Here is a 26956-nt window from a genome sequence, read left to right as displayed (position 1 = left end):
TATAGCCCACTTCTTATATGCATCCGAAGAAGTGGGCTGTAGTCCACGAAAGCTTATGCTCTAATAAATTTGTTAGTCTCTAAGGTGCCACAAGTACTCCTGTTCTTCTTTTTGCGGATACAGACTAACACGGCTGTTACTCTGAAATTTTATAAATGCTTGTATACAAATGCTAGCAGTCTAAATACTCAGATGGGTGAAATTGAATGCCTGATATTAAATGAGAATACTGATATAATAGGCATCTTGGAAACTTGGTGGAACGATGATAATTAATGGGTAATGCCAGGGTACAAAGTATATAAGAATGACAGAGTAGGCCATGCTGGTGGGGGAGTGACATTATACATGAAAGAAAGCAGAGTCAAATGTAGCAAAAATCTTAAATGAATCAAATTGTACTACCGAATCTCTATGGATAGAAATTCCATGCTTGAATAATAATATAGTGGTAGGAATATACTGCTGACCATCTGATCAGGATGGTGATGGTGACTGTGAAATACTCTGGGAAATTAGAGAGGCTATAAAAATAGAAAACTCAATAATGGGGGATTTCAACTATCCTCATATTGACTGGGTACATGTTAGCTTGGGATGAGAAGCAGAGATAAAGTTTCTTGACATCATAAATTACTACTTCTTAGAGCAGCTGGTCCTGGAACCCAAAAGAGGAGAGGCAATTCTTGATTTAGTCCTAAGTGGAGCACGGGATATCTGATCCAAGGGGTGAATATAGCTGAACTGCTTGGTAATAGTAACTATAGTTAAATTTAACATCCTTGTGGGTGAAGGGACACAACAGAAGCCACCACAGTAGCATTTAACTTCAGAAAGGGGAACTACACAAAAATGAGGAAGCTAGTTAAACAGAAATTAACAGGTACAGTCACAAAAGTGAAATGCCTGCAAGCTGCATGGAAACATTTTAAAAACGTGGCTTAAATAATAGTGGCTCAAATTAAATGTATACTCCAAATTACAAAACATAGTAAGAGGACCAACATAGTACCACCATGGCTAAACAACGATGTAAAAGAAGTGGTTAGAGGCAAAAAGGCATCCTTGAAAACCTAGAAGTTAGATTCTACCAAGGAAAATAGAAAGGTGCATAAACTCTGGCAAGTCAAGTGTAAAAGTATAAATTGGCAGACCAAAAAAAAAGAATTTGAAGAGCAATTAGCCAAATACTCAAAAACTAACTGCAAAATAAAATGTAAGTACATTAGAAGCAAGATACCTGCCAAACAATCAGTGGGGCACTGGACGATTGAGGTGCTAAAGGAGCACTCAAGTAAGAAAAGGCATATTCTTTGCATAAAATCTTCACTGCGGAGGATGTGAGGGAGATTCCCACACTCGAGCCATTCTTTTTAGGTGATAAATCTGAGGAACTGTCCCAGATTGAGGTGTCATTAGAGGAGGTTTTGGAACAAATTGATAAATTAAACAGTAATAAATCACCAGGACCAAGAATTCTGAAGCATCACTCAACTATGAAATTGCCGAACTACTAACAGTCGTATGTGAACTATCATTTAAATCACCTTCTGTACCAGTTGACTGGTGGATAGCTAAAGTGACATAAATTTTTTAAAAAGACTCCAGAGGCAATCCTGGCAAATACAGGCTGATAAGACTAACTTCAGTACCACGCAAATTGGTTAAAACTATAGTAAAGAACAGAATTATCAGACACATAGATGAACAAATTTGTTAAGAGTCAACATGGCTTTTGTAAAAGGAAGTCATGTCTCACCAATCTATTAGAATTCTTTGAGGGGTTCAACAAACACGTGGACAAGGGTGATCCAATAAATATAGTGTAGTTGAACTTTCGGAAAGCTTCTAGCAAACAGAGACTAGGGACACCATCCCTGCCCATCCTGGCTAATAGAAGCTGGGAGTGGACGACAGGGGATGAATTACTCAATGACTGCCTGTTCTATTCATTCCCTCGGACGCACTTGGCAGTGGCCGCTGTCTGAAGACGAGATACTGGGTTATATGAACCATTGGTTTAACTTAGTAAAGGCATTCTTAGGTTCTTATTACTTCATTGTAGGAATTTGGCTTGATCTTTTCACTCTTTCCAGTTTAATAATTCCTCTTCTTTCTGTGCTGATAAATATCTGACAGCAGGCAATGGCTTTCCAATCATCAAAGTGGGCAAATGAAGAAAAAATATCTGACAATACAAATATGAATCCTTCATTTTAATGTCAGGGTGCATCAGAACTTCAACTACTTCAAAAAAGTATCAGAGGGTCCTGTGGCACCTTTAAGACTAACCGAAGTATTGGGAGCATAAGCTTTCGTGGGTAAGAACCTCACTTCTTCAGATGCAAGTAATGGAAATTTCCAGAGGCAGGTATAAATCAGTATGGAGATAACGAGGTTAGTTCAATCAGGGAGAGTGAGGTGCTCTGCTAGCAGTTGAGGTGTGAACACCAAGGGAGGAGAAACTGCTTCTGTAGTTGGATAGCCATTCACAGTCTTTGTTTAATCCTGATCTGATGGTGTCAAATTTGCAAATGAACTGGAGCTCCGCAGTTTCTCTTTGGAGTCTGGTCCTGAAGGTTTTTTTGCTGTAAGATGGCTACCTTTACATCTGCTATTGTGTGGCCAGGGAGGTTGAAGTGTTCTCCTAAAGGTTCTGGGACAACTGCAAGTGACAAATTACATTAAATCAACCCGTAGCTGATATGGCAAAGGCACTGACTAGTAATTACAGATCTTTTTGAGCAAAAGTCTCTCAATTTTACAATACAGCCAATACAATAAAAATAAAATCCCAGAAAGACAAGAAGGTGGCTGATAGCCATGTGGCAACACATTTACTTTCCCATTATAAAAACATTACTGAAAGGGACCGGCAGGAAGGAGGGGGAGATACATTGCATGCAATTAGGACAAACCAACAAAACTTTGATTTTCAGTTTCATGAAATTTGAAGAAATCCAAGAGCTGACATTAAGAAGACAATCATTGATTTCTGAAGCAGAATTTATGTGGCTTGAATGAATAGCTCAAAAGATCTGACAGTTAAGTATATAAGCAAAGAAAACACAGACTTCTGATAAAAAGTGATTTTCAAGGGCAGTGTACATTTGCTGAAGAGCAATCTGTAACATGTAAGCAGAGACCATCAGGCATGACACAGCATGAAGTAAGTGAATAACTTTTTCATTCATTCATTTTCTTTTGTTTTTGTGACAAAAATTAATATTTATAATGCATGGGGGGGGATGTGCAAGATGTATTTAATTAGAATTTGTTATTACAAGATTTTTACACAACCTGCCACAGTATATTAGTGCCTCTTTTCTGAATGGAGGAAGGATAGTCATTCATTTTTTAAGTACATCTCTGCCCTCACTTCTTCCACCAGAACTTTTTTGAAGTTATTTTTAAACTGTCCTTATTTTGGTAGATCAATTTCTTCTACCTCAGCCTTCTGATTTATTTTAATCTTTTGTATAGTATTCCAAATACTTTATTTAGCACCAGCACTATGTAATCCAAGTAATTAGAGAGAAAAATGGATACAAATTTTATTGACTAGATTACCCGAAGTGTTGAAATTCACTCTTACTTGGATGAAGAGGTGAACTCCCCAGTGAAACCATCAAAGATGATAGTAAAAGGTGAGTACCAACCCAAGTGAAAGCAGTGGCAGACACACTAATCAGGTGACAATCATACATGTCCCACAATATAAAATGGTATGCAGAATCTAAACAGGTTTAAATGCTGTATAGAATTACCAAGTCCATAGTTTTTCCTCAACTTCAAGAAGTTTTAGACTCTGGCCCTGAGATCTCTCTTTTTAAGGACCCATCAGGAGTTGTAATTTGACTTTTAGACATGTCTTATATTTCTTTGGAGTGCTGCTGTCATCAGCATGAAGAGACTGAGAATGGCCTATCTGGGCTGCATCTGGAAAATTGGACACTGGTCACTAATGGGAATGAGAGCTGGTGGCTAAAGAAAGTGTGCTGACTGAAAGCTCCAAAATCCAATAGGTGTGAAGTTTTCTTCAGCTTGTCACATTGATTAATGAGTGGATAGAATGTCTGGTCAATTGACAATATTTCGGAACAGGCAGGGTGGTGATTATCATCAGTTGAGCAATTTATCAGTACAGCTGGAAACAGTGCCTCTTGGAGTGGGGCTTAAATATGAAGACATCAAGTGTCAAAATCAGAATATCGTATCTGAATCATTCACTGAAAAAAAATACTGTTAAACAGTTAATCCTCCCACAAAGCATATGTGGTATGAGCTACTAGAACTCTCTCATATGAACAGTTGGACTCTCATATGAACTCTCTCATATGAACAGAAATATTAATAATCTTATGCTGTTATCAAATACAAATGGAGAAGCTGCAAGCATTTCAGGAAAGATACACCTCCTTTGTTAATCAGTTCACCAAATAAATTTGTTACTACAAGAACAGCCATGCTACACAATCCTCTACTATTCTTCCACTAGAAAGATTCAAAGAGGAAGTAGCCAAACAAACTACAAAGCAGTGAAAATCCATTTTAAACACTGTAAACTATTAGTTACTATGTGAAAATACAAAGAAGAGAGATTATCTACAGACAGAGAAAGCTCTGCCTATAATAGAAGATATTTTACATTCTGCATTAGAACAAAAGGACCCAGGAGAATATTAATAAAATAAGTTACCCTAAGTGAAGGTAACTGTAAAATCAAATGGGGCGAACGCCAGAGGAAGTTCCATAAAACACATCTGCCCAGATCACCAGCAGCACAACTCCCTCTCCAATTTCTTTTGTAACCCTTCCTTCACAACTAAAGGAAGAGCAGGGGCTGAGGGGTTTTTGTGTGTACCTTTAGCATTAAAAATAGCTCTTCATTTTTACAATTATGTGCTTTAATACCCAATTGGTAAGATAGGGAAGTCTGGTGCAAACTGACATATGAAGTGAAAGAATGCAACATTTTACAGCAAAGATTTGTGTGTACACGCACACACGCGCACACAGGCATTGAATGGGAACACTGACCACGCAGAGCTCAGATGGGCAACAGTGTGCAGGGGAAAAGACTCTTGCACAGCAACAAGGCAATGAAAACCCAAGAAGAGATATAAACCTGACTGTCCTAATGACACACAGCAACTGCCCCCAAGCCCCCCCCCCCCCCCCCCCCCCCCCCCCCCGCTTTTTCTTCAATACACTGTTTTATTCAAGGGACCTAAATGCTTAAAATGAACATAAATAGTTAGCAACATTCATTTAAAAAAGGCTGTACCAACCTCTTATGGTACAAATGGAATTGGCCTGTGTTGTAGAATCCAGTTCATCTAGTCTGACAGGGTTAGTCAGCTCACTAAAGTCAGCCTCGGCAGCCGTGTACAAAAGGGGCTTTTGTAACAAGAGAACGGTACGTTCAACACAAATAATCCTACCTGCCAACAAAGACATTTCAATTTATTACAGTAATAAGGAAAAAGGTGACCATGTTGTCATGGCCAATAAAGACAATGCTTTCTGCCCATTACTAACCAGATAGATGGATTATTTCAGGTTTCCTCCACAACAACATATTTGTTTTTTGAATTAAATACATATAATGCTCTTGTTAAGCTCAGTGCCTTCTCGGCAAAAAGATTTTGCTACGTCAGATTTTTTAAAAAAGAGAGATTCAAATTCAATTCAAACAGGACTGTAATTTATTCACTGGAAGCATGTGTTTTTTGTCTGTTGTTTAATCATATAAGTTTGTACTTCTCTTGGAGGTGTTTTTATTTGTTTAAATCTGTCCTAAGGCAAGGCAGATGCAGTACTTTACTCTCCAAAGTAGGAATTACCCAAACTTTTACTCATCTGCACCTAAATACCACATCTCATTTGCATAATATTGACCAGATTTCAACTCCTATGGGTAAATAGATTGTTCAATGGATTTGGGAGCAGGACATGGAGCCTTTCATAAGTAGGTCAGTGGCTCAAACCTAGGCTGGATCGATGGTGACTGAAAGTCGTGAATATTTGACATCTTATGTGAAATCAATTTGGTATTCTCAAACTGTATTCCCTGGTGGACAAATATGCACGTCCCAATATTGTCACAACCATTGACACTAAACTGGCATGCTAACTGGATGCCTTGGAAGAGAGGCCAAAGAATGAATGGGCATAGAAATGGAACTATGTTCCCATAGATGACTGTATGGTCATTGAAGAGCTACATTGAAAAGGCAGTATGGGGCAGCTTGCAATGCCTCTGGCTGTAGGGAAATAGAGGTGTCAAGTCTCTGGTTGTCATTAACCCTACTCCTTCTAGGGGAAGTAAATTCAGTTAATGTAAAAGAATGAAAAAAAATTACTGAAAACAACAGTTACAATTCCCCCTTCCCAGATACTGGATCCCAGCTTGCAATGCTTCATTTTGATCTGAGTGTCTTAGAGTCTCAGAAGATTGAATGTCTATAATAAAGATTTGAATGCCCAAGGGTCACAGTTAATTTAGTTTGGCTCTAATTGCCCCAGTACCATGAATAAACAGCTTACCATTTCCTCGCAAAGCATCCTTAAAGAAGATAACACAATGGGACGCATTGGTGAGTGCCTCCATCACTTTCTCATCAAGAACACATGATGAAGCAAAATATACAGGTACAGTCTTTGGAGTTCCACAGTTGTCTTTAGCCCCGTTCTGCAGTGTGAAGTCAGTCACAAATAACCAAAACTCCCTTTGACCCACAGAAACACTACATTTTACCTAGGATTTCAAAAAGAAAGGGCAAAACATTTTCATTTAATTGTAATACAATTTGATTAAACTAATAGCAGAACTGAAGACTAAAACAGCTTCATCTCCTCATAACAAACAAAACTCACTTAGACCATGATGTTTAGAGTTTGGACAGGAAGAGAAGTGAGGGTTAGGACAGGATTAGTTAACATGTGTTAACCCTTTCCCTGACACAGATGCAGATTAACATCTTTTATCTTAATTTAGCTGGTCGACCTGAGTGGGGAGCCTGGGGTTACCTCAACCAGCTAGTGTTATAATACAATTTGCTCCATCCACACTAGATTTTTAAAATGTTTAGTTAAAATGTGTTAGATAGCAATGTTTTAAAAATACACCTTTTATACTAGTCTGGACTAGGCCCTATATGAGCTTCGTAGTTAAAAAAAAGTCTCACACTGACGTTATTGCAAATTCAGCAAATATTGTCATCAGACTCTCTCATATGCACCACTCCCTGGGTAACAGCTGCTATAGGTTACAAAATTGGATGTTTTTCTTACTGGTGAACAAATAGCATCTTTCAAAAATTCTGAAAAATACATATAAATCAACCCTGACTACATAAGTCTTCTGCCTATTTAGGACAGGGAGAAATATATTCTGGTATTACTAAAATTACCAACATGAAAACAGATGATGTCACAGCCAAAATACCTACACTTTATGTTCGACTTCATATCTGAAAACATGATTAACAGTAGCTCATTAGTGTTTTAAAATGTTTCACATTACTTTGATGAACAAACTAGCCAGATAGATATTAAATTTATTAAAAGATCTACCAAGATCAGCTGCGCTAAAGTTTGGCAATTGGCGTTTTCTTGTGTCTGTTTGCAAAGCTTTTGTAATTCTCTGTGTGTTCCCAATCCACCTTAAATGCTTCAGTGTTTTATTTTATATCTACAATTCATGCAAAGACAGCACTCAAGAGCAGCTCTATAATGATGAAGTAGTGTGTGTGCATGATAGAGAAAAGAGATTTTTAGATAAATAAACTTATTTTAGATCCAAGTATTCCAGGAAATATAAACATTGTGTAACTTTTTTTCTGAAGGATTTATGATTTTTTTAAAACAATACTTCAGAGCTTAGAGAATATGGTGATGGGTGCTACTAGAACATCATGTATACTTTTAATTTTCAAGAATACATTACAATTTTTATTGAATCACATAAGTAGAAGATACTCTGCAAATATCAGAATCTTTATCATCTCAATTAGTTATTGGAGTTTAACTCTAACTTCCTTCACCTCACCTACCGCCCCAAGAGCATGTCTACATTTCTAAAAGTAAAGATACACGAACTCTTAAAGCCATATTCATCTATTACAGGTTATGAGGCAACGAGAACCTCATCTCTTGTTTCCAACAGCAAAGTCAAACCACTGAAAAAAATCAGACCCTTTAAAACTAGCCATTTGTTCATATTAGTAGCTCCCAGAACAAATACACTGATTGGAAATGGTAGTTCGCAGAATTCATAACTCAGATGCAACAATTTATTCTGGTTCCTTAGTATATGTTTTTTATTGTACTTATCACCAAGTTCCTTCTATAACAGCTACATGCATCTGATCATCTTCCATATGTGCAGAGTTTTAAAACAGTCTTGAAAGACTGACTTTTACAGCTGTCACATGAGAGTTACCCCAGAGTTTTTAAAAGCTGGTCTTTAGAGGTACACAACAGAAGAGTCAGCCAAAAAGTAAAATAATAACAACAGTAATAATCACAAGTCATTGTAAAATCATCATCTGTGTATGTGTGACAATTTGTTCTGAACAGAAAGGAAACAACAGACAAACAGCAGCAGGATTGAGTTATAAAAAAGGACAACTCCTCAAGCACAGATGGAATATATTTCCTCATTTTCCTTTTATACCACAGTACTTATTCTGAATAATAAATAAATAAATAAATAAATAAATAAATAAAAGGCATATTTCCATTCCCCCTTCACCCAAATAAGGCACTGCAGAATACCGATCAAGTGGCTATTTGGACTGAACACTGCTGTTTTTTAAAGTATAATAATATAAATTAACTACAAAATATACACAATTCATTGAGAGTATTTTCCCAGTTCTGAATAACGAGTCTGAAGAAGACATTAAAGCTGAATCAAGGTCCTCACTTCACATTTCATTGCACAATAATCTTGCGTGTGAAGGACAACTCCTCTTGGCAAAGACTGAAGCAATCAACAAGTTGCTGCACATGACATTTTACTTTTGGAAGGATTAGATGAGTGACACACAAACAACAGGTAAGTTATATCCCGAGAGCAGCTATCCAAAAGTGAAACATTTTTCATTACCTTTGTAGTGCAGTTTTCCAATAATTTATGAGTCCTTATCTTGTTAATTTACAGAAGTCTAGTGCATACAGTTAAATAGCAAATAATCACTTACAACAACACCTGGCTTATCAAACATTTTAACAACATGAAAGTATATATAGGTCTTTCCTGGTAGGCACATGAAAATTCTTCAAAGCAATGTATCCCAGCTTAGTCAATCTCTTTTCTAAGTAAGTCACCAGGAACTTCTAGAATAGGATACTGCTACACAATATTGATTCAGATAGAGGCACATCTAAAATCAATGATCTAATCGACCAACCAGTTACAAACACAATCTACTTTTCTGTGATTAAAACAATTTTTTAGAGGAAAGTTTCTTTTTGTTGTTTGTTTGTTGGTTTGTTTGTTTGAAAATAGGACAGGGAGACAAATCTGTGTATCTAATTCCCCTATTGAAGCCCTCAGGATCTCATAATTTCATCTGGTTTTAAAACCCACACAAATGCCCATGCCATTTAGCTTGGGGAAATCGTTATTGAGCAATAAAAGGCACTAATTTCTCAGTAGTCAATTGTGCTGCTTGCCTAAGTATTAGATTATAACCCATGAGCCCTGGAAGCAAGAGACTTTTGACCTGAAATTGAATTCAGATCTGTGTCATGGTGGTGCGGAGCACTTCCAGCTTCTTAGCTGGTCTTGTTGGAATTAAATCCCTTCAAATTTCCGTATCTCTGTTCATTAGTTTTGTTTGACATTTTTCTTGTCAAGGAATCCTCCATCTACTGCATATTCAGTAGTCTGCAGAAAATCAGTAATGCAAAATCCTTCAACTACTGATACAGAGGGATAAGCATCACTTTGAGAAAAATCCCAAAGTAGAAAATCCAATGTGCATGGCAGACAGATTTATCTAGGAGCTCCTACTTTTTACTAGTAGATTAGAGAAGCCAAATTCTGCTCTTGGATGCACCTGGATGGCTCCCCTTGAAGCGAAGGGGAGCTGCCCAGTTGCACACAAGGACAGAATCACTCTCTCTCTCTATACCCATCATCTGTCGAAGTCTGCACTCAGATATACCACTGAATGGGGGCTTCTCAGGTGTATCTGAGGGCAGAATTCAACTGTAAAACAGATTCTCTTTTTGGTTATCACTGCAGATCCCAATTGGTTTCAATGGAAGCTGCCTGGATATATATAAGTGAAAATTTGTCCCATGATAAACAGCACTTGATTCAGAAGAAATTAGTTTTCTAAACCAAACAGAAGTGAGACCAAGTAGAATAGTTCTTCTTGCTGCCCATTCACAGGGATATCTTACCTACTAATAGTTCCATTCAGACAGCTCTTAAAGAGCATCTGAAAAGTAAATGTTTTATCTAAACACAGCAAATATCTGCTTCTTTACACACATTACATTGATTTTAGTACATTTCATTACTAAAAAGTAAAATTACCTGCAGTCTTCGATATATAACTTGTGCCCAAAAGCTACAACGTTGATTAAAATCACCAACCTGCCATACAATTTAAAATAGAAGATTAGTCAAATATGGTATTATGAACCTATTAAATCAGTAGCACAAAATACCTGTTATTGCACTTTAAAAAAAAGTTACCTGAAGAATTTCCTTTAGACTACGTATAGTTGGGGGCAGGTACAAATTGGAAATCTGTCCTTCCTCACCTATATTGACATGTCTTGGATCAGGCTGAGCTGTAAGAATGTAACAGAAGCTGGGAGGAGGAAGGTTAGTTTTAATCTGTTGAAAATAAATAAAAGAAATATGGGACCTAATTAAAAGTATTTCAATATGACCAATAATGATAAGTAATAATACTTAGGACTTACATCACACTTAACATTTTCAAAGTGCTATGCAAACATTTAACTGATACTCACAATACCCCTGGTGAAGTAGGAACCGATGAAAATTTAATGTTTTCATGTCGCAAGTTAAATCAGGTTGTAAGTCATCCTTTTTCCTAATTTGACATTGATCCATAGCTCAAAAATATCACACAGTTTGGCACAATGGACAACCACTATGACAGCTTTGTGACAGGGCAGTTGTGAGTTATGAATTCTATGATTTTCATGTTTTCAAAAAAATGTGTGACTTCCGAGACTTGGGGATTTTTTTGCATGTGGGTGGGTGACAGTAAACAGCTGAAGCAGCTTTACTGAGAACGCTGAAAGCTGCCAAGTTAAATCCCGGGCAGCACAGAGAGAAAATGGAGAACAGCAGCAATTTAGCAACAACATGAACTTTTCTCAGTGCTAGGACCAGCTCTTATATCCTTAAACAGTTTTGAGATGGAATAACCACACTAGAATTCCCATTCAAAGAGGCCTCAAACTAGAATAGCTTCTCAGGATGCAGAGTCAGCCCTATCGTTTTATTTTTGTTTATCAGTTTGTAAAATTCTACTCTGGGGATGTTGTTTAGGAGTTAATGAAACACGTTCTATAATAAAGGAAAGCTGGATTAATGAAAACAGCTGTTCAGCCATTAAAAAGAACTTCCACATAAGAAAAAAATGTCAAAACAAAATGTTTCCTTTTGAATATATCAAAAAAGATAGTTTGGTGTATGTATGGCACAAGAGAAGTCTATTCCAGAGACCTCTTCATACAGTAACATTTTATTATTCATATTTTTAATTATATCTAAAAGATTCTGCTTTCTAGGCACATTTATATCAATAAGAAATGTATCAAAATTAAACCACATACTGCCAAAATTGGCAACAATAATAAACTTCATTGTGGCATCTTCAAACATTAGAATCCTAGTTTGTGAAATACACTTGAAGTGTATGGCAATGGAAAGTTTCCTCTCCATTAATTATTTTTAATGATTATAATTATATTATTATTATTATTATTATTAAAGTAAAATAATTTTAAAACAAATGAAAGTTATAACAATATTACACAGCATTTAAGAGTGCTGCTCCATCCATAGATGCTCCCACTGCTGCCTACTTGTTGCAGCACATACATCAATCAATTTTTTTGAGACTTGTGAAATATCTAGATTGTACGAGGGGTGAATCCAGGACAGACTGGTAGTTTATTTAGAATTGGTCTTGCTTTTTCAGGTTAAGTCAGAACTTCAATGGTATTATTTTAAAACATCAGGGTTTTAATTTTGTTCTCCAATGTAAATCCCTTAGCAATGTAAAAAGTACATTGTAGCAAAGAGATTCATGGGATTTTTTCTCTAGCATAACCAACAATAATCACCTTTTTCAATTTCCTTTGTTTTGGTTACTTTCTTCCCCCTGGGTAAGTTTCTTTATTTTTAAATCACGCACACCCAATGTATAAGTCTGTATAGCACCTAGCACAATGGGGCCCTGCCCCGGATGAGAACTGTAAGTTCTATTATTATGCATATAATTAAATAACACCAAACTTTTCTCCAACGTGAGAGTTATACAGGAATACCAGAACAGCATAGGTACCTGATTCTCAATGTTTAAAAACACCACCACATCTCAAAATTTTCCCATCAATAATACTCCCAAACACCACACAATAGGCAAAGTTTCTTTTCTGAATACAATATCAATTAAAGAAAATTTCTACAGATAAAATCCCAGATGTGCAGTGCACATTAGCATCACATTTTAGTTTGAAATTCACAGAAATGCTCACACTATTTTTTATTATACCAAGATTATTTTAGTGCTCAATTAAACCTCCAGAAGATAAACTTCATGCAGAGTGAGTACCACAGTCAGAATCACTCCAGCATGCAAAGGAAGTTAGAACAGCTCTGACTTTGACCTGTAGAACAGCCCTGTCCTTACTGAGTTCTACCATTATATTTTCTGGTTTGCCTTCATAGCATCTGATCTAATTTGTATTTCCTGTAGAAGGAGAGGACTACCAAACTAATGACCAACGGTGTATTCCACCATGATGTGTACAGAGAGTTAACGATGAGGTAGTCACCACCTACAGTGGTGGATGAGCAGTGGCGGATTAGCCACTGGGCCAACGGGGCCTGTCCCAGGGGCCTCGGCCAATTGAGGGGCCCTGGAAAAATGGGCACCCCCATGCGCTGGGGAGGTGAGGGGGGACTGCAGGCAGAAGGGATGGGGACGAGCCTCTACAAAACTGTAATCCGCCTCTGTGGATGAGATCAAGGTGTTGGTCTAGGGGTTGGAGGTAGGCAGTTAGTCTAGAATGAAGGGAGAAGCACTAGAGCATAGCTGTATGGCTAGAGGGACTGGGAGAATCTGACACCCCAAATAAACATGTGCACACTATACATACAAGAACTTTAATTTTGGATGAAGAAACACAGTTCAGTAAAATACACCTTACCGCTTCACAGTCTTGACTTTGACCAGGAACTTTTAGAGGCACTAATGGAGGCCACAAACTGTCTATCAGACTGAAAAGTCCCAACGCCCTTAGGAAAAAAAAATACAACCTGGTTCAAAATGTTTTTAATTGAACATGCTGCATTAAAAAGACATTTAATTTGAATCGTCATATGACTGTGAAAACAAATCTAAGTCATATTTGTTCATCAGATGTTGGGTTTTGTTTGGCCTAATTTAATCCCCATGATCTCTGCTGCAGAGCAAGAGAGAAAAAGAAAGATAATTAATTGCTGAATATCAAAGTTTCATTTAATGCAATATGATTATTGTTAAACACTGACATTGTACAAGACACATATCAATTCAGTTCCTTATTCAAGAGTTTTCAATCTACAACATTTGCATTAAGCAGAGTAAAACTCAATTTGCCACTGAACTAAAAATGTTTTACTTTCTTGCTTTTCTCTGACCTCCGAGGTCTACTGGCCATAGAACCTTTCAAGAAAGCCAAGGTAGACGTGATATCTAATGAACAGGATTTTGTTTTTCTTTTATTTATTTTTAAAATAACTCTAAGCCTTCATTATACATCATAAAGAAGCACAAATGAGCATAGTCCCACTTTATTTTTCCTTTGCAGTTCATCCTTTATCCATTTTTTTAAAACTAAGTACTCTATTTTGCATTTACAAACCTACATATAAAATGGAGAGACACCCTGGATAAATGGACTGGGGTGAGACAAGTTTAGGGAAAGAGGAATAACAGACTGAGGAGAAATAAGGGTGGATGCAAATAAAAAAAGAAATGAAAATAGTACTTTGCTCTTCTTTTAATGTCTTCCATTCAAGGATCTCAAAGTGGATTATCAGCATTCACAAAGCTGATTTTATAGTGCTTTGTACACCTTTGATATCCCTCGCACTATTGGCCGCGCTTTTCAGATGGGAAAACCGTGGAACAGCAAAGTTGAGTACATGTCTCTAGCAGAACCAGGAGGAGAATCTAAGGGCTTGTCTACACTCAGGAAAGTTAAGACAAATTGCAAATTTATAGAAGTGTAAAGTTAAAGCACACTAGTTACAGGTGCATCAAAGCCCTGTGTGGTCACTCCCATGTATAAGTAAAGTGGCCTTGATGTTTGTGGGAGGCAAAGTGGTCTCATGGCTAGTGCAGGGAGCTGCATTTGGGGATTAAGCTACAGGAACCAAGGCAACCTTACTTCTGTATAAGAGACTACACACAGAGGTTTAGTGCATGCATGTTTAGTGGAGGTCGCAAAGTGAGAATGGAATAGTTAACACAGGCAGTAAACTGCAGAAGATCAGCTGCACAGATGACCCATGCCCTGCCTCCAACGCCCAACGGATGATTCTGTCTCCTCCCAGAGGCTGTGTTGGTGCCTCACACAGGAGGTGTGAAGTTTGTTCTTATTACTTACTTTTCACCGGGGAAGGGTAACTTTCCTGTAAGGAAGCATACAATGGGAAGAAGCCTATCTTGCTTGAACTAGAAGCACCTAATTGCACAGTAATTCACACTATTTGTTTACAAATCCATTCAGGGAAACAAAATTACTTAGCAACTGTCTAGCTACTAAATAGCTTGGCCCCACACTTTCCTTTGATGTTATTAGTCAGACTAGTAATATGGGGGTTATAATACCAGAGAGATCTGCAAAAGTAGAAATCAAGTTGTGCTTCTCTCTCTACCAGGCTGGAAATTCGGTTTTGGAGCTGCTATTTGTGAATGCTGGGGGAGTATCAGTCAGTGCCCCTTCCAAAGGACCTGCTTCCCCACCCACATGGAGTCCAGAAGGCTGCATATCTACACTCCAAACAGTCATGGACTTTGCTTTCTAGACAGTTGGGGAGAAGAGGATGGAAACCACACAGGGGCTATATCGTCATCTTTGGAAAATGCTTTCCCCTCACAATGAGTGAAATTAACCCTGCACAACAAGCTAGTACAAGGCCTATGCAACCCTCATGTCCCACTTGAGCCATAGGGTGACCAGATGTCCCGATTTTATAGGGACAATCCCGATATTTGGGGCTTTTTCTTGTATAGGCTCCTATTACCCCCCACTCTCTGTCCTGATTTTTCACACTTGCTAGCTGGTCATCCTAATTCAGGCCCTCTGAAAAAGGTTGTATTTCACCCAACATTGGTAGCGCTCGCTATGGAACCAAGCCAAAGTATGCAACTCCAGCTGGCTCTGTGCTACAGTGAAAGGTCTGGGTTGACCCACAGTGAGTAAGGAATTTATCTCATTGTATAATAAGAAAGGAGAACCCCCTGCAAGTTTGCTCTGCGTTTGTGCATGGTCGTGGAAGGGGGAATAATGGCAATATATTTTGAACATTTTTGTGACAATGTTTTTGAATATTTTCATGACAAAAGAAACATGGACAAAATAAAAAGAAGCAATAGTTACAAGGAAAAAACATCTTTTAAATAATGTTATTCTTACTTAAAAGAGAAGGAATCTAATATATTACTCTGTATTCTTATTCTTCCTACAAAACAAAGGGTTGAATCCCTTTTGTAAATTAAAAACAAACAAAACCCCTCAACTAATGGAGTCATGACCAGCATCTCCATAACAAACTAAAATATACGTGTGGAAAAAATCCTTCCATCCCACACTGAATGCGGAAATATGTTGTCTATCGACAACCAAAATGTACAAGTATGCAGGGAATAGTGGTCTTATGACATAGGACCCCTCTCCATGTCAAGTGCTCTCCTCTTCTCTTGTCCTGAATCTTTCCAGCTCTGCTCACACCCCATACCAATAGGAACTGTTCAGGTTTGTTTTTACATCCACTATAATTGAAAATAATTATTTACAACTTTATTCTGAAAAGTTGAACGTGCTGCTTCTTTCTCTGTAGATCCATAAACTCAAACTGTCCTGTCTGAATCCTCAGTTCTGGTTGAGGTTTTAATAATCCATATTATTAAACAAGTTTAACACATGGTTGACAGAATGAAAAAACAACAAAACAAACGAAACCACCACCTTCTGCATGTGCAGAAGCAACTCATGACCTATTTAATAAACCATCTTAAACCACTGAATGGAACAATTACTAGAAGATAGATGCTGATATGAACAATAACAGAGACAATAGCTGCCACCCCCACTCCCTTGGAGTAAAGAATGTGCTGCCCCGCTCTGAGGCTGCTTTCATTTATATGCCTAACCACCTCCCTCCCCAGTTTCACATTTCAGCAGTGTGATCAGGAAACACAAACCACCTTCTGTTTCTTACCTTTTGTCTTTTAGTGTGTATGTGTGTTTGATTTTTGATAAAGAAGGTAGATATTATTAACATCTGTTTAACAGATGGGTGAGCTGAGACTTTGACTTTGTTGACACTACAGACATTTTTGATAAATTTCCCAACATTGCGAACACCAGCAACATTAAAAGCTCTAATATAGACAGGTGTTTAGCTGCAGACAACCTTCTGGCACCATGTCACCTAACCCTGCCGGGAGAAAGTTTAACTGATGCACTCGAAGCAGTTGACTATGTTTCTAGATTAGGTCTATATTAGTTTTTCTGCAGCAAAATGCAATTTATACATATTTTACTTAAAAATCATTACACAGAAAATTCAGGAGAAAATGAGAAAGGATAAAGACCAAGACAGACAAAAGAAGAAAAGGACAAAGAAGAAAGAAGGGAGAGAATGGGTCTACGAATTATTAAAATGTAAGAAGCTAGGTAATGTAATGTAATGGTTGCAAAAGGGGTCAGGAAGCAGGAATTCTGGGTTCCATCCTAAGGTCTGCCATAGGCTTGCCATGTGGATTTGAGCAAGTTACTTAAACCTCTTTATTTCTCAATCAACTCCACTGTAATGGGCATAATACAGACCTACATCACAGTGGTGTTGAAATTAATACCTTTAGAATGTTTCAGGATCCCCAGATGAACGGTGCAATAGAACTACATGTCATACATAATCACAGCTAGAATTGGAAAAGAAAGTCATATATGAAGAGAATATTCTTCTTTCATTTCCAGCTAGAGAACTGCACATCTTGTGAGAAAACCTGATCTAATGAGATTTCCAGCCCTGTCTACAGGCCAAAGACATTAAGATATTTACTCAAATTGAATCTTCAATCTTTTGGCTACTAGACAACACAGTAGCGAATATCTGGCATACACACCATATTTCTTTTGGCCACCCTGTCAGTTTTCCAGGGAAAAGACCATCCGTATCTTAGAACACATATTACTTCAAACGTGTTCAGTGGAGTACACTTAATGAAACAGAATATGGTACCTGGATTTGGCAGCATCAGGGATACTGGAGAAGTGCAGCATAGAACATCTACAGTCGTGGCTGCTGGAAAGTGCAGAGATTACACAATTCCTTGTAGGAACTGGCATCAGTACCACTCCCCTTCCATGGGGCCTCCTGAGCTTCTTCATCTAGTTGCTCAGTAGGCTAATTATTGCTTAACTGAGCCTCTTGTAACAAGTAAAAGTCTTATTTCCGGCAATATAGACATACAGGCCCTGCAACCACCAGCCTACACTAGAGAGAAGCCAAACTGCTCTTAGAAAGCAATGGTCTTCCACTGTCTTTGAAACTTTCTGCAATTACAAAACAAAAAAATCTCACTTCAATATTATAAAAATCGTAAGAAAATAATTTACTTCATCTCTTTGACACCTCCCCCCACTTTAGTCTAAAAATATTATAGAAAGAGACATTTTTAAGAAACAGGTGTTTTGGGTTTTTTTTTGCTTGCATCAGGCAAATATTACAACACACACAAAGAATATTAAAGGGGTGGAGGGGAAGTAATTACTTACCTTCCATGAAAGATTTCAATTTGTTCAACACTAAAAACAAATTCGTTCCCACCCCCCCACCCTCCTGCATAAATCTGAACAATCAAAAGACAAGGCAAGCCAAATGTAAATCTGTAATTGCCGGCCAGCACTGCTTCCTCAACTTCCCCTGTTACGCATAGTCATTGCAGAATGTATGATCTGAAACAATATACACTCTTAGACTTCAGCGCTACATGTACCTATGGGAGCCTGGAGGGAGGGGAGAGTCAAAACCTGGAACCAATAACTCAGTATTTCAGTCAAATTGTACTTTTTCCCATTTTTGTTAACTTTAGCTAGTATAATTACATTCTTTATGGGACATTAGAAAGTACATATACTGCATGGAATAATCTGGATAGTGCTAACCAAAAACCAAAATCCATATCACATCACTGAGAGACTGAAATGCTTTCTTATACCATATAAGGCCATTTTGTACTCTCAGATATACATATAGGTGGGGTGATAAATAATAAATATATCCTCACCAGTTTTATGGGCCACTGAAAACCTAAGCAATAATCAAAGTTTGTTAAAGGAAAAAGAATACACCCAATTAGAAAATAAATTAGTTTTGAATATCTATGCAGTTATTAAAAACAATAAAGAATAAAAGTATCTTAAAACATTAAATTATTTAAGTTATGCTTTAAACTGAGGCACTCAACTTATAAACACAGCAATTACTAAATGGTTTCAAGGACCTCAAAACCCCAGGGAAGTGGGTGGTTCCTTTAGATGGTACTCTTTTGGAGGAGGGAAAACCAAAAGGAAGGAAATTACTACTTCCTTGCTCTGTGGCCATTACATGTTTCCTGTTACCATCCAGCAGTTGAAGAACCCTCTTTTATGGCAGTTAGCAGTCATCTATGTTGTCCTGCATAACCAACCATGTCTTTATAGAAAGCCAGCATATGAAACAGACTATAAGAGAAAGTAAATCACAGAGCTAACGGTTGGAAGAAAAGGTAAGGGAGACAGACACACTGGATTTCCGGAGGGGCTAGGTGATGTACTGACTAATACTAACATTTGTAGCTAATTTACATAAAAATTATAATAAGACCTCATGCAATAGGTTCCAACTACCCACGGGAAAAAAACTGGGTGCTCAGCACCCATGGACAGGCCTGTGGATCAGCTCCTCCCCCTCTCTCCCAGTCCCTCCCGCCCACCGGTAGGCCCCACTCATCAGCTCCTCCCCCTCCCCCCTCCCAGCACCTTCTGCCAATCGCAATCAGCTGTTCAGAGGTGTGCAGGAGGTGCTGGGGGGAGGAGGAGGAGGAGGAGCAGGGGCAGGAAGAGATGCGGGAAGGAGGCGGAAAGAGGTGGGGTCTTGGAGAAGGGGTGAAGTGAGGGTGGGACTTGGGGCAGAGCAGGGGGGGTTCGAGCATCCCCCGGGAACTCAGCCCTCTGCCTCATGCAGAACATAAACTGCTCACCACAGAAGTCAGGCATCATCAAGTAAATTTTATTTCTATAGTATTTCCCATCAGAGGAGCTCATAATGATTTAGAAATACAGTTCTGCCAAAACTTTTTTAGCTGAAAAATGGAAATTCGGGTTAACAAACATTTTCTGAATTTGTGTTGCATTCACCAAACTGTTTCAGTAATAAATAAATAAAAATCTAAATGTTTTGTTTTGACATTTTCAAAATAGAACATTTAGATTTTTTGATTCAAAACAAAAAGTTGTTTAAATTTATTTAAAAATAAAAAATGTTTATAAGACCTCAAAAACTAAACTAAACACGATTTTAGGTCAAATGTTTTGTTTGACCCTAAATTATTTTTCCCCTCCCTTTCTGGCTCACTGAAAATTTTGATTTTTTTGTTCCGGGTCAACCCAAAAAGATTTTTTCCCTCAAAACAGCCAGTGAACAACAAAACCAGTTATTTGCACAGCTCTATTTAGAAACAGTGGGTAAAATCCCATTAAGTTCAGTGGAGCCAGGATTTCACCCATCAATGAGGTAAACTTTACAACAACTTGGGAACATAGGAATTGTCATAACAGACTACGGGACCAGCTAGTTCAGCATCCAGCCTTTGACACAGACAGAAGGACTAGATGTTTCAGAGGAAGATGCAAGAAAACCCGGGAGTGAACAATTATGGAACAAACTGCCATAAGAAAAGTTTCTTCCCAAACCCCATCAATTAATGTAACTGGGGAGGTCTGCATTATCTATAGAAATGTCTAATCCTTTTTTGAATCGTGCTAAGCTTTTAGCATCAATTATATCTTTTAAAGCAAGTTTCCAGGCTAGGGAGGGATCATGTTAAAGTATTTCTTCTTACCACTTTAAAATTTGCCTTTGCTTTTATATTCTGAGAAAGAATAACTAGAAGAAATGGTTACTCATTCTGTTTAGTCACTGTGGTGCTTTGACATGTGTTCTCCTAGGGGTGCTGCACACTACTTACACTTTTGTCCCCCTGCGCCTTTGATTGGAGAGTTCTCATAGCAATGTGCGTGCGGCCCGCATATGTGTATTACTCAGTCTCATGCTCCCTGACATTGTTATATAGCACTACGCAGGCGAACCAGTCTCAGTTCCTTCTCTACTGTGAAGCTCTATAGCAAAGAACGCTGAAGCAGAGAAGGAAGGCGGGTAGTGGAGGGGGACACATCTCAAAGAACCACAGTTCCTGAACAGAGTCAGTAACCATTTCTTCTTCTTCAAGTAGTGTCCCTACACTAGGTGACTATGGAGCAGTTCCCTCTAAGCAAGAGGGTGCTTCAGAATTGAGTCCAATACCAAGAAAGCATAGTCAAGCTGAATGCAGAATCAAAAGCACAGTCAAGAGTTACTGCGTGATGCTTAGCAAAGGTATGTATAGAGACACAAGTCACAGCTCTACATATTTCAATGATGGGAACATTTATGAGAAAGGCTTTAGAGCTAGAAATAGACCTTGTAGAGTGAATTTGTATGTGCAAAGGTGCTTGGGTACTGCAAAATTGATAGCAAGAACTAATGCAATCGGATATCCATTTGAAAAGTGTTTCTTTAGAGACTGCAGAACTTTTTGTCTGCAAATCGAGACAAATAATTTGGGAGTCCATCTGAAAGGTCTAGTCTTGTCAAGATAGAAGGCCCGGGCTCTCCTGACATCAAGCATGTACAACAGTGCCTCTTCTTTGCCTAGGTGAGGTTTAGGATAGAAGATCAGAAGGTGAATGGGTTGGTTAACATGGAACTCAGAAGATATTTCTGGTAAAAACTTAGGATGTGGTTATAATGTGATCTTGTCCTTGAAAAATATTGTGAAAAGGGGGTATGCCATAAGGGCCCCTATTTTCCCAACTCATCGAACCAAAGTGATGACTATTAGAAATGTTGTTTTAATTGATAAATGGAAGAGTGACCAGGTAGTCATTGGTTTAAATGATGATCTTGAAAGGTATTTAAGGACCATACTGAGGTCCCAAACTGGAGTAGGACTCCTAGTTGGCAGAAAGAGATGTCCAAGCCCCTTGAGGAACCTCATTGTCATTGGATGGGCAAATCTAGAATAACCTTTGATTGGAGAATGGAAAGCCAAGATAGCTGCCAGGAGGACTCTAATGGACCTCACTGACAGGCTCCTATTTTTTAGTTCTAGGGTATAGGTCAGTATACCTGGCACCAATGAGGTTGTTGGTTTAATGTGTTTGAAGTCACACCAGCAGGCAAATCTTGTCCAATTTTGTGAGTAAATGTAGCATGCAGACTGTTTTCTGCTGTGTAATAGCACTCTCTTTACTTCCTCTGAGCAGGTTGTTTCTAATCCCATGGACCATCTACCAGCCATGCTTTGAGACGAAGAAGTCCAAAATTGGGGTGAAAGATCTTCCCGCCTTCTTGGGAAATGAGATTAGGAGTGGCCTGGAGAGTGACTGGTGAGTAAATGGCTAGCTTTATCAGGTAAGGAAACTACGTTTGTCTGGGCCAGATCAGAACTATTAGAATAACTCTGGATTTGTCCTTTTTTATTTTGAGTAGAACTTTGGATATTAGAGAGTTGGGGGAAATGCATATACAGTAGACTCAATGACCACTGAAGGTGAAAGGCATCCCCCAAGGAATGGTGATCCAGCCCACCTCTGGTGCAGAACTGGGCACATTTCTTGTTCATTGCCATTGTGAATAGATCTATTTGCAGGGTGCACCATTGCTGGAATATGTGGTGTAGTATGATGGATGGTCTTCAGAGAAGTGCCTGTTGAGTGTGCCTGCAGTCACATTCTGAACTCCTAGAAGGTAAGCTGCTGTGATGGCAATCTGATTGGGCATGCACCAACTGCAAAGCTTGACAGCTTCAGCACACAGAGAGGGGGATCTTGCCCCTCCTTGTCGCTTGATATAGAACATGTTATGTTATCCATCAGGACCTTTATGTGTTTATCCTTAATTAATGATAAAAACTGGAGACCCAGGCATATCTGAGTTCCAGGAGGTTGATGTGCAGAGTGGTGTCTTGAGGCATCCACCTGCCTTGGGCTGTGTGAGTGTCCAGATATGCTCCCCACCCTAGCAGGGATGCATCCATCATTATGACACTGTTGGGAAGCGTGGGTGAAAGGGACTCCTGCGCAAACATTCTGAGGGTATTTCCACCAAGTGAGTGATTCCTTCACACAGGTAGGTACAGACAGTAGTGTAGTTAGACTGTGATTGTTCCGTGAATAAACAGTTCTGAGCCACCCATTAAGGCAATGCATTCGGAGTCTTGCATGGTTTATAACAAAAGTGCCAGCTGCCATGTGCCCCAACAGTTCTTGACTGTGGTCTGAGAGCTGATCTGGACTGTACTATGTTGGGTATGGCCATGAATCTGTGCATTGGGAGGCAGGCTCTTGCTTCTATTGAATTTAGATAAGTGCTTATGAATTCTAACTTTTGCATGAGTCAAGGTGGATTTTTGAATGTTCAATTGTAGGCCCAAGTTGATGAAGAGGTCTACAGCGACACAAGTTGCCCGTGAAGTTACATCCAAGGAGTGACCTTTCAGAAGCCAATCATCTAGGTAAGGGAACAGAATTCCTTTTCTGCAGAGATGTGCTGCTACTACTGACATAACCTTCAAAAAGACCCTTGGGGCAGATGACAGGCTGAAAGAGAGCAACCTGTACTGAAAATGGTCCTGTCTAACAGTATAAGGTAGAACTGTTTGTGAAATGGGTGGATCGCTATATGGAAATGTGCATCCTGACAGTCTAGGCCTGAGAACTAATCCTCTTGTCCAGGGATGGAATTATTGCTGCAAGTATCACCATTTTGAATTTTTGAATCTTCATATAAGTGTTGAATAGTCTTAAATCTAGGATGGGTCTCCCACCACCGTTCTTTTTTGGAACCAGGAAATATCTGGAATAAAACTGCTTCCCCCTGTGCTGCCTGGGAACTGGTTCTATAGCACCCAAGAGTAGGAGAGAGTCTATTTCTTGTCGAAGCTGGTTCTCATGAGAGCGGTCGGGATCCCTGAAAAGGAACGGGGAAGGAGAGTTGGCAGACCAAAGAGAGGTAACTTTTGTGTTGAGGTCTGTATGATCTCTGGGAGCTCGATTATTGGGCGGACAGGATTTTTGCACTGTCTGAGTCTTATCAAACCTCTCAGGTGTGTAGATACTGAGAGAATGCAAAGTAGCCTTGCAATCCTTTAGCGTGCATAACAATTAGTCCATGCTGCAATTGAACAGTTTAATACCGCATTAAAAAGAAGAGCTTCAACCATATTTGGAACCTCCTGTGGATATGGGGATGGAGGAGGAGCTGGTCTGGGGGCAGAGAGTGAATGAGGGCTGAGCTGAGCTGGGCTGGAGGTGGACAGGGGGTTGAGTGGAGCTGTGGCCAGAGCTGGGCTGGGGGTGGAGTGGGGTTGGGTGGTGCTCCCTCCCTGCCCCTCATAGGGGCTAACCGGGGCCCTACCGCGCATCCCCCAAATGTTCCTCCGTACCCCTCCTAGCAGGGTATACCCTACAGCAGGGATCGGCAACTTTTGGCACGTGGCCCACCAGGGTAAGCCCCCTGGCGGGCCAGGCCAGTTTGTTTACCTGCCACGTCCGCAGGTTCAGCTGATCGCAGCTCCCACTGGCCGCAGTTCGCTGCTCCAGGCCAACAGGGGCTGCAGGAAGCGGCGGCCAGCACATCTCTCAGCCCACGCCGCTTCCCACAACTCATGCAGTGTTATATTGCAACTGCATGGATCACAAGACCGAGTAACATCCGTGCACGGAGCAAACATCTCTGATCAAAGGCGCACGGAGGGCAAGCGTACCCAGAGTGGAGCACCCATAAGGACACTACTTGAAGAAGAACTAATCGTTTGCTTTTGGAATTGTCATCATGAAGTCACTTAGTGCCTGCCTGACCAGGGGAAAAGCTTTATAAACTACTAAAGGAGAACTTATTGTATGTATTCACAGATTTCAAGGCCAAAAGGGACCATTTTGATCATCTAGTCTGACCTCCTGATTAACACAGGTCACAGAGTTCCCCCAAAATATTTCCTTTTATACTAGAGCATAGCTTTCTAAAAAAAAAATTCTAATTTTGATTTAAAAATTGCTAGTGATGGAGAATCCACCATATCCATGGGCAAAGATTAATTACCTTCACTATTAAAAATTTACACCTTATTTCCAACACCAATCAGAACTAAAGTACCAACACAGAGAAATCCATAAGTGTAGATAGACAAGCACCATGTACATCGCAGCATACAATTTTAACTTCCTGTAAGGAAGCATTTCATAGGCAATTTGCAGGTTATTTTCCCCCCTCATGCAACCTTTTATTGAACACACTATTCAATCTTTACCCATAACTGCATCCACTTGGTTAGTGATCATACTGAAGCTATCTTGGAAAATGTGGAGTATACTGCAGAGGGGAGGTGACATATAGGTTGGAATGTGTACAGCTTAGAAATTGCTATCTACATCCCTGAGGAAACCTGGGGCAATCTCACTTCTCCTTTCCCAAGAGACTAAATTTATAAGATTAGCAAGTGGAGGGAGGGTTGGTTTGAGAAATATAGAATATACACATCAAACACTGAATGGCAAAAAATTTCACTGGGTCTGCTTTTCTCTCTTCAAACCTTCATATTACTTGCTGACGCAAAATGTGCAGGTCAGGGAAGAGAGGTGCAGGGAGGGTTAGTAGTCTAATGTGAATGAGAATAGTGGAGAGGAAAAAGATGGTCAGGAAACACATACCGAACCACATGCTATTAATCCAGCTTCTACAGTAATGACTTGTATAAACTTAGTAAGTCACAACAGCTTCTCTGTGACTCCACACTATCCATCTGCCTTATAGGGCATCCAGATACTGGACAATGATGTCTGGGGAGACATTTCTTCCTTTAGTTTCCTAACAGGGGAAAGGGTTCATTGCTGTGAGAGCCTTGCAGAAGGTGTTCCTTGTAGACACTAGGGCCCCAATCCTAAACCAGTCCAATGGGAATCCCTCCATTAACTTCAAAGGGCTTTAGAACAGGGCCTAAATGAACTGCATAGTCCTAGATTGTCCTTTGAACCAAAGGCCCATCCCAACCCCAACAATCAGAGAAGTGGAGAGAGAGCCCCCAGTGACCTCCTTCAAAAAACAACACTGGGAGACCCTGTACCCAACCTTTTCCCTCTTCCCCCACAATGGCACTGCATGGGGATTACTGCAGCCCTACAGCAATAACCATCATAATCCCAATGGTCAAGCGCTGCATGGGCTGCTCTGGGTCAGGATAGGACTCATTTGTGTGAGCTCTCAGCCACCTTCTCTTCCAGAGCATTTATGTCCCCCAAAAGAAGAGTATATGGTTCCCTCTGCCCTACCCTAATGTGCCAGGCCCACCATCCCCAGAATTCGTTCAGGCTAGTTAGCAGTCTGTGGTCAGACTGCTAACTAAAATACCCTTTACTGCCTTCTGAACCTAGGCTACATTTTGGTCCTTAAAGTAAGCACATGCTTATCAGACTGTAAAGAAAAATCTTGTCTACCAAACACCCAAGACTAAGGGAACAGAGAGCATTCTGAGTATTTACGTGAGATTCCAGTCCTTGGGATTGTGGGACAACAGACACATGTTGGAGCTTATCACCCATTTTGGCTTACTCCAGACTCACATGACCCAAGGGTGCAGGTGGGCAGAGGGAAAAAACATTTTTTTCCTCATACTTTATATTTTATTCCTTTACAGCCATTTTAGAATCCATTGATGGTTTTCCTGAAACCAACACCTTAAGGGCTTGTCTACATAGGAGAGTTTCATCAGTTATATTGGTATAATTTTACCAGTATAGTTAAACCAATATAGTTATACTGGAATAACTCATTGTGGACATACTTATTCTGGACTGAAAATGGGATTTTCCCCCCGGTTTTCCTTAAACCCCTTTCAAAGCAACATAAGCAAAACTGAAAAGGCCTTTTTATACTAGAAGAAACTGCAGTGCTTGAGACATTTTAAACCAAACTGGACAAAATTGTAGAAAATGTACTGTAGAGACCAATCCTGCAATGGGAAGGAGATGGACTAAATTACCTACAAGGTCTTATCTGTCTTTTTGAGTCTTTGAATCTTATTAGAAGTGAGGAAAACTATTCATAATGTAAACAATAATGAGCTTGCTTCTCCTCCTCCACCCCTTTTCCTGGGAA

The 26956-nt window shown here is 39.4% G+C and overlaps 1 protein-coding gene across 2 annotated transcripts in view; it reads right to left on the bottom strand.

The window, feature by feature from the left end:
* SPIDR (scaffold protein involved in DNA repair) overlaps positions 1 to 26956 on the bottom strand; it is a 317639-nt gene that overhangs the window by 7158 nt on the left and 283525 nt on the right. Inside the window, exons 12-16 of one of the 2 annotated variants that reach the window (XM_034762891.1) lie at positions 13438 to 13525; positions 10718 to 10861; positions 10556 to 10615; positions 6550 to 6760; positions 5292 to 5444 (exon numbers count right to left, since the gene is read on the bottom strand). In XM_034762891.1, the coding sequence (XP_034618782.1) occupies positions 5292 to 5444; positions 6550 to 6760; positions 10556 to 10615; positions 10718 to 10861; positions 13438 to 13525 (656 nt within the window). The remainder of the gene's footprint in view (positions 1 to 5291; positions 5445 to 6549; positions 6761 to 10555; positions 10616 to 10717; positions 10862 to 13437; positions 13526 to 26956) is intronic. The other variant, XM_034762893.1, reaches the window with a different exon arrangement.

Source organism: Trachemys scripta, chromosome 2 (genome assembly GCF_013100865.1).
Source record: "Trachemys scripta elegans isolate TJP31775 chromosome 2, CAS_Tse_1.0, whole genome shotgun sequence".
NCBI lineage: Eukaryota > Metazoa > Chordata > Testudines > Emydidae > Trachemys > Trachemys scripta.
This window is presented reverse-complemented; position numbering and strand designations above follow the sequence as displayed.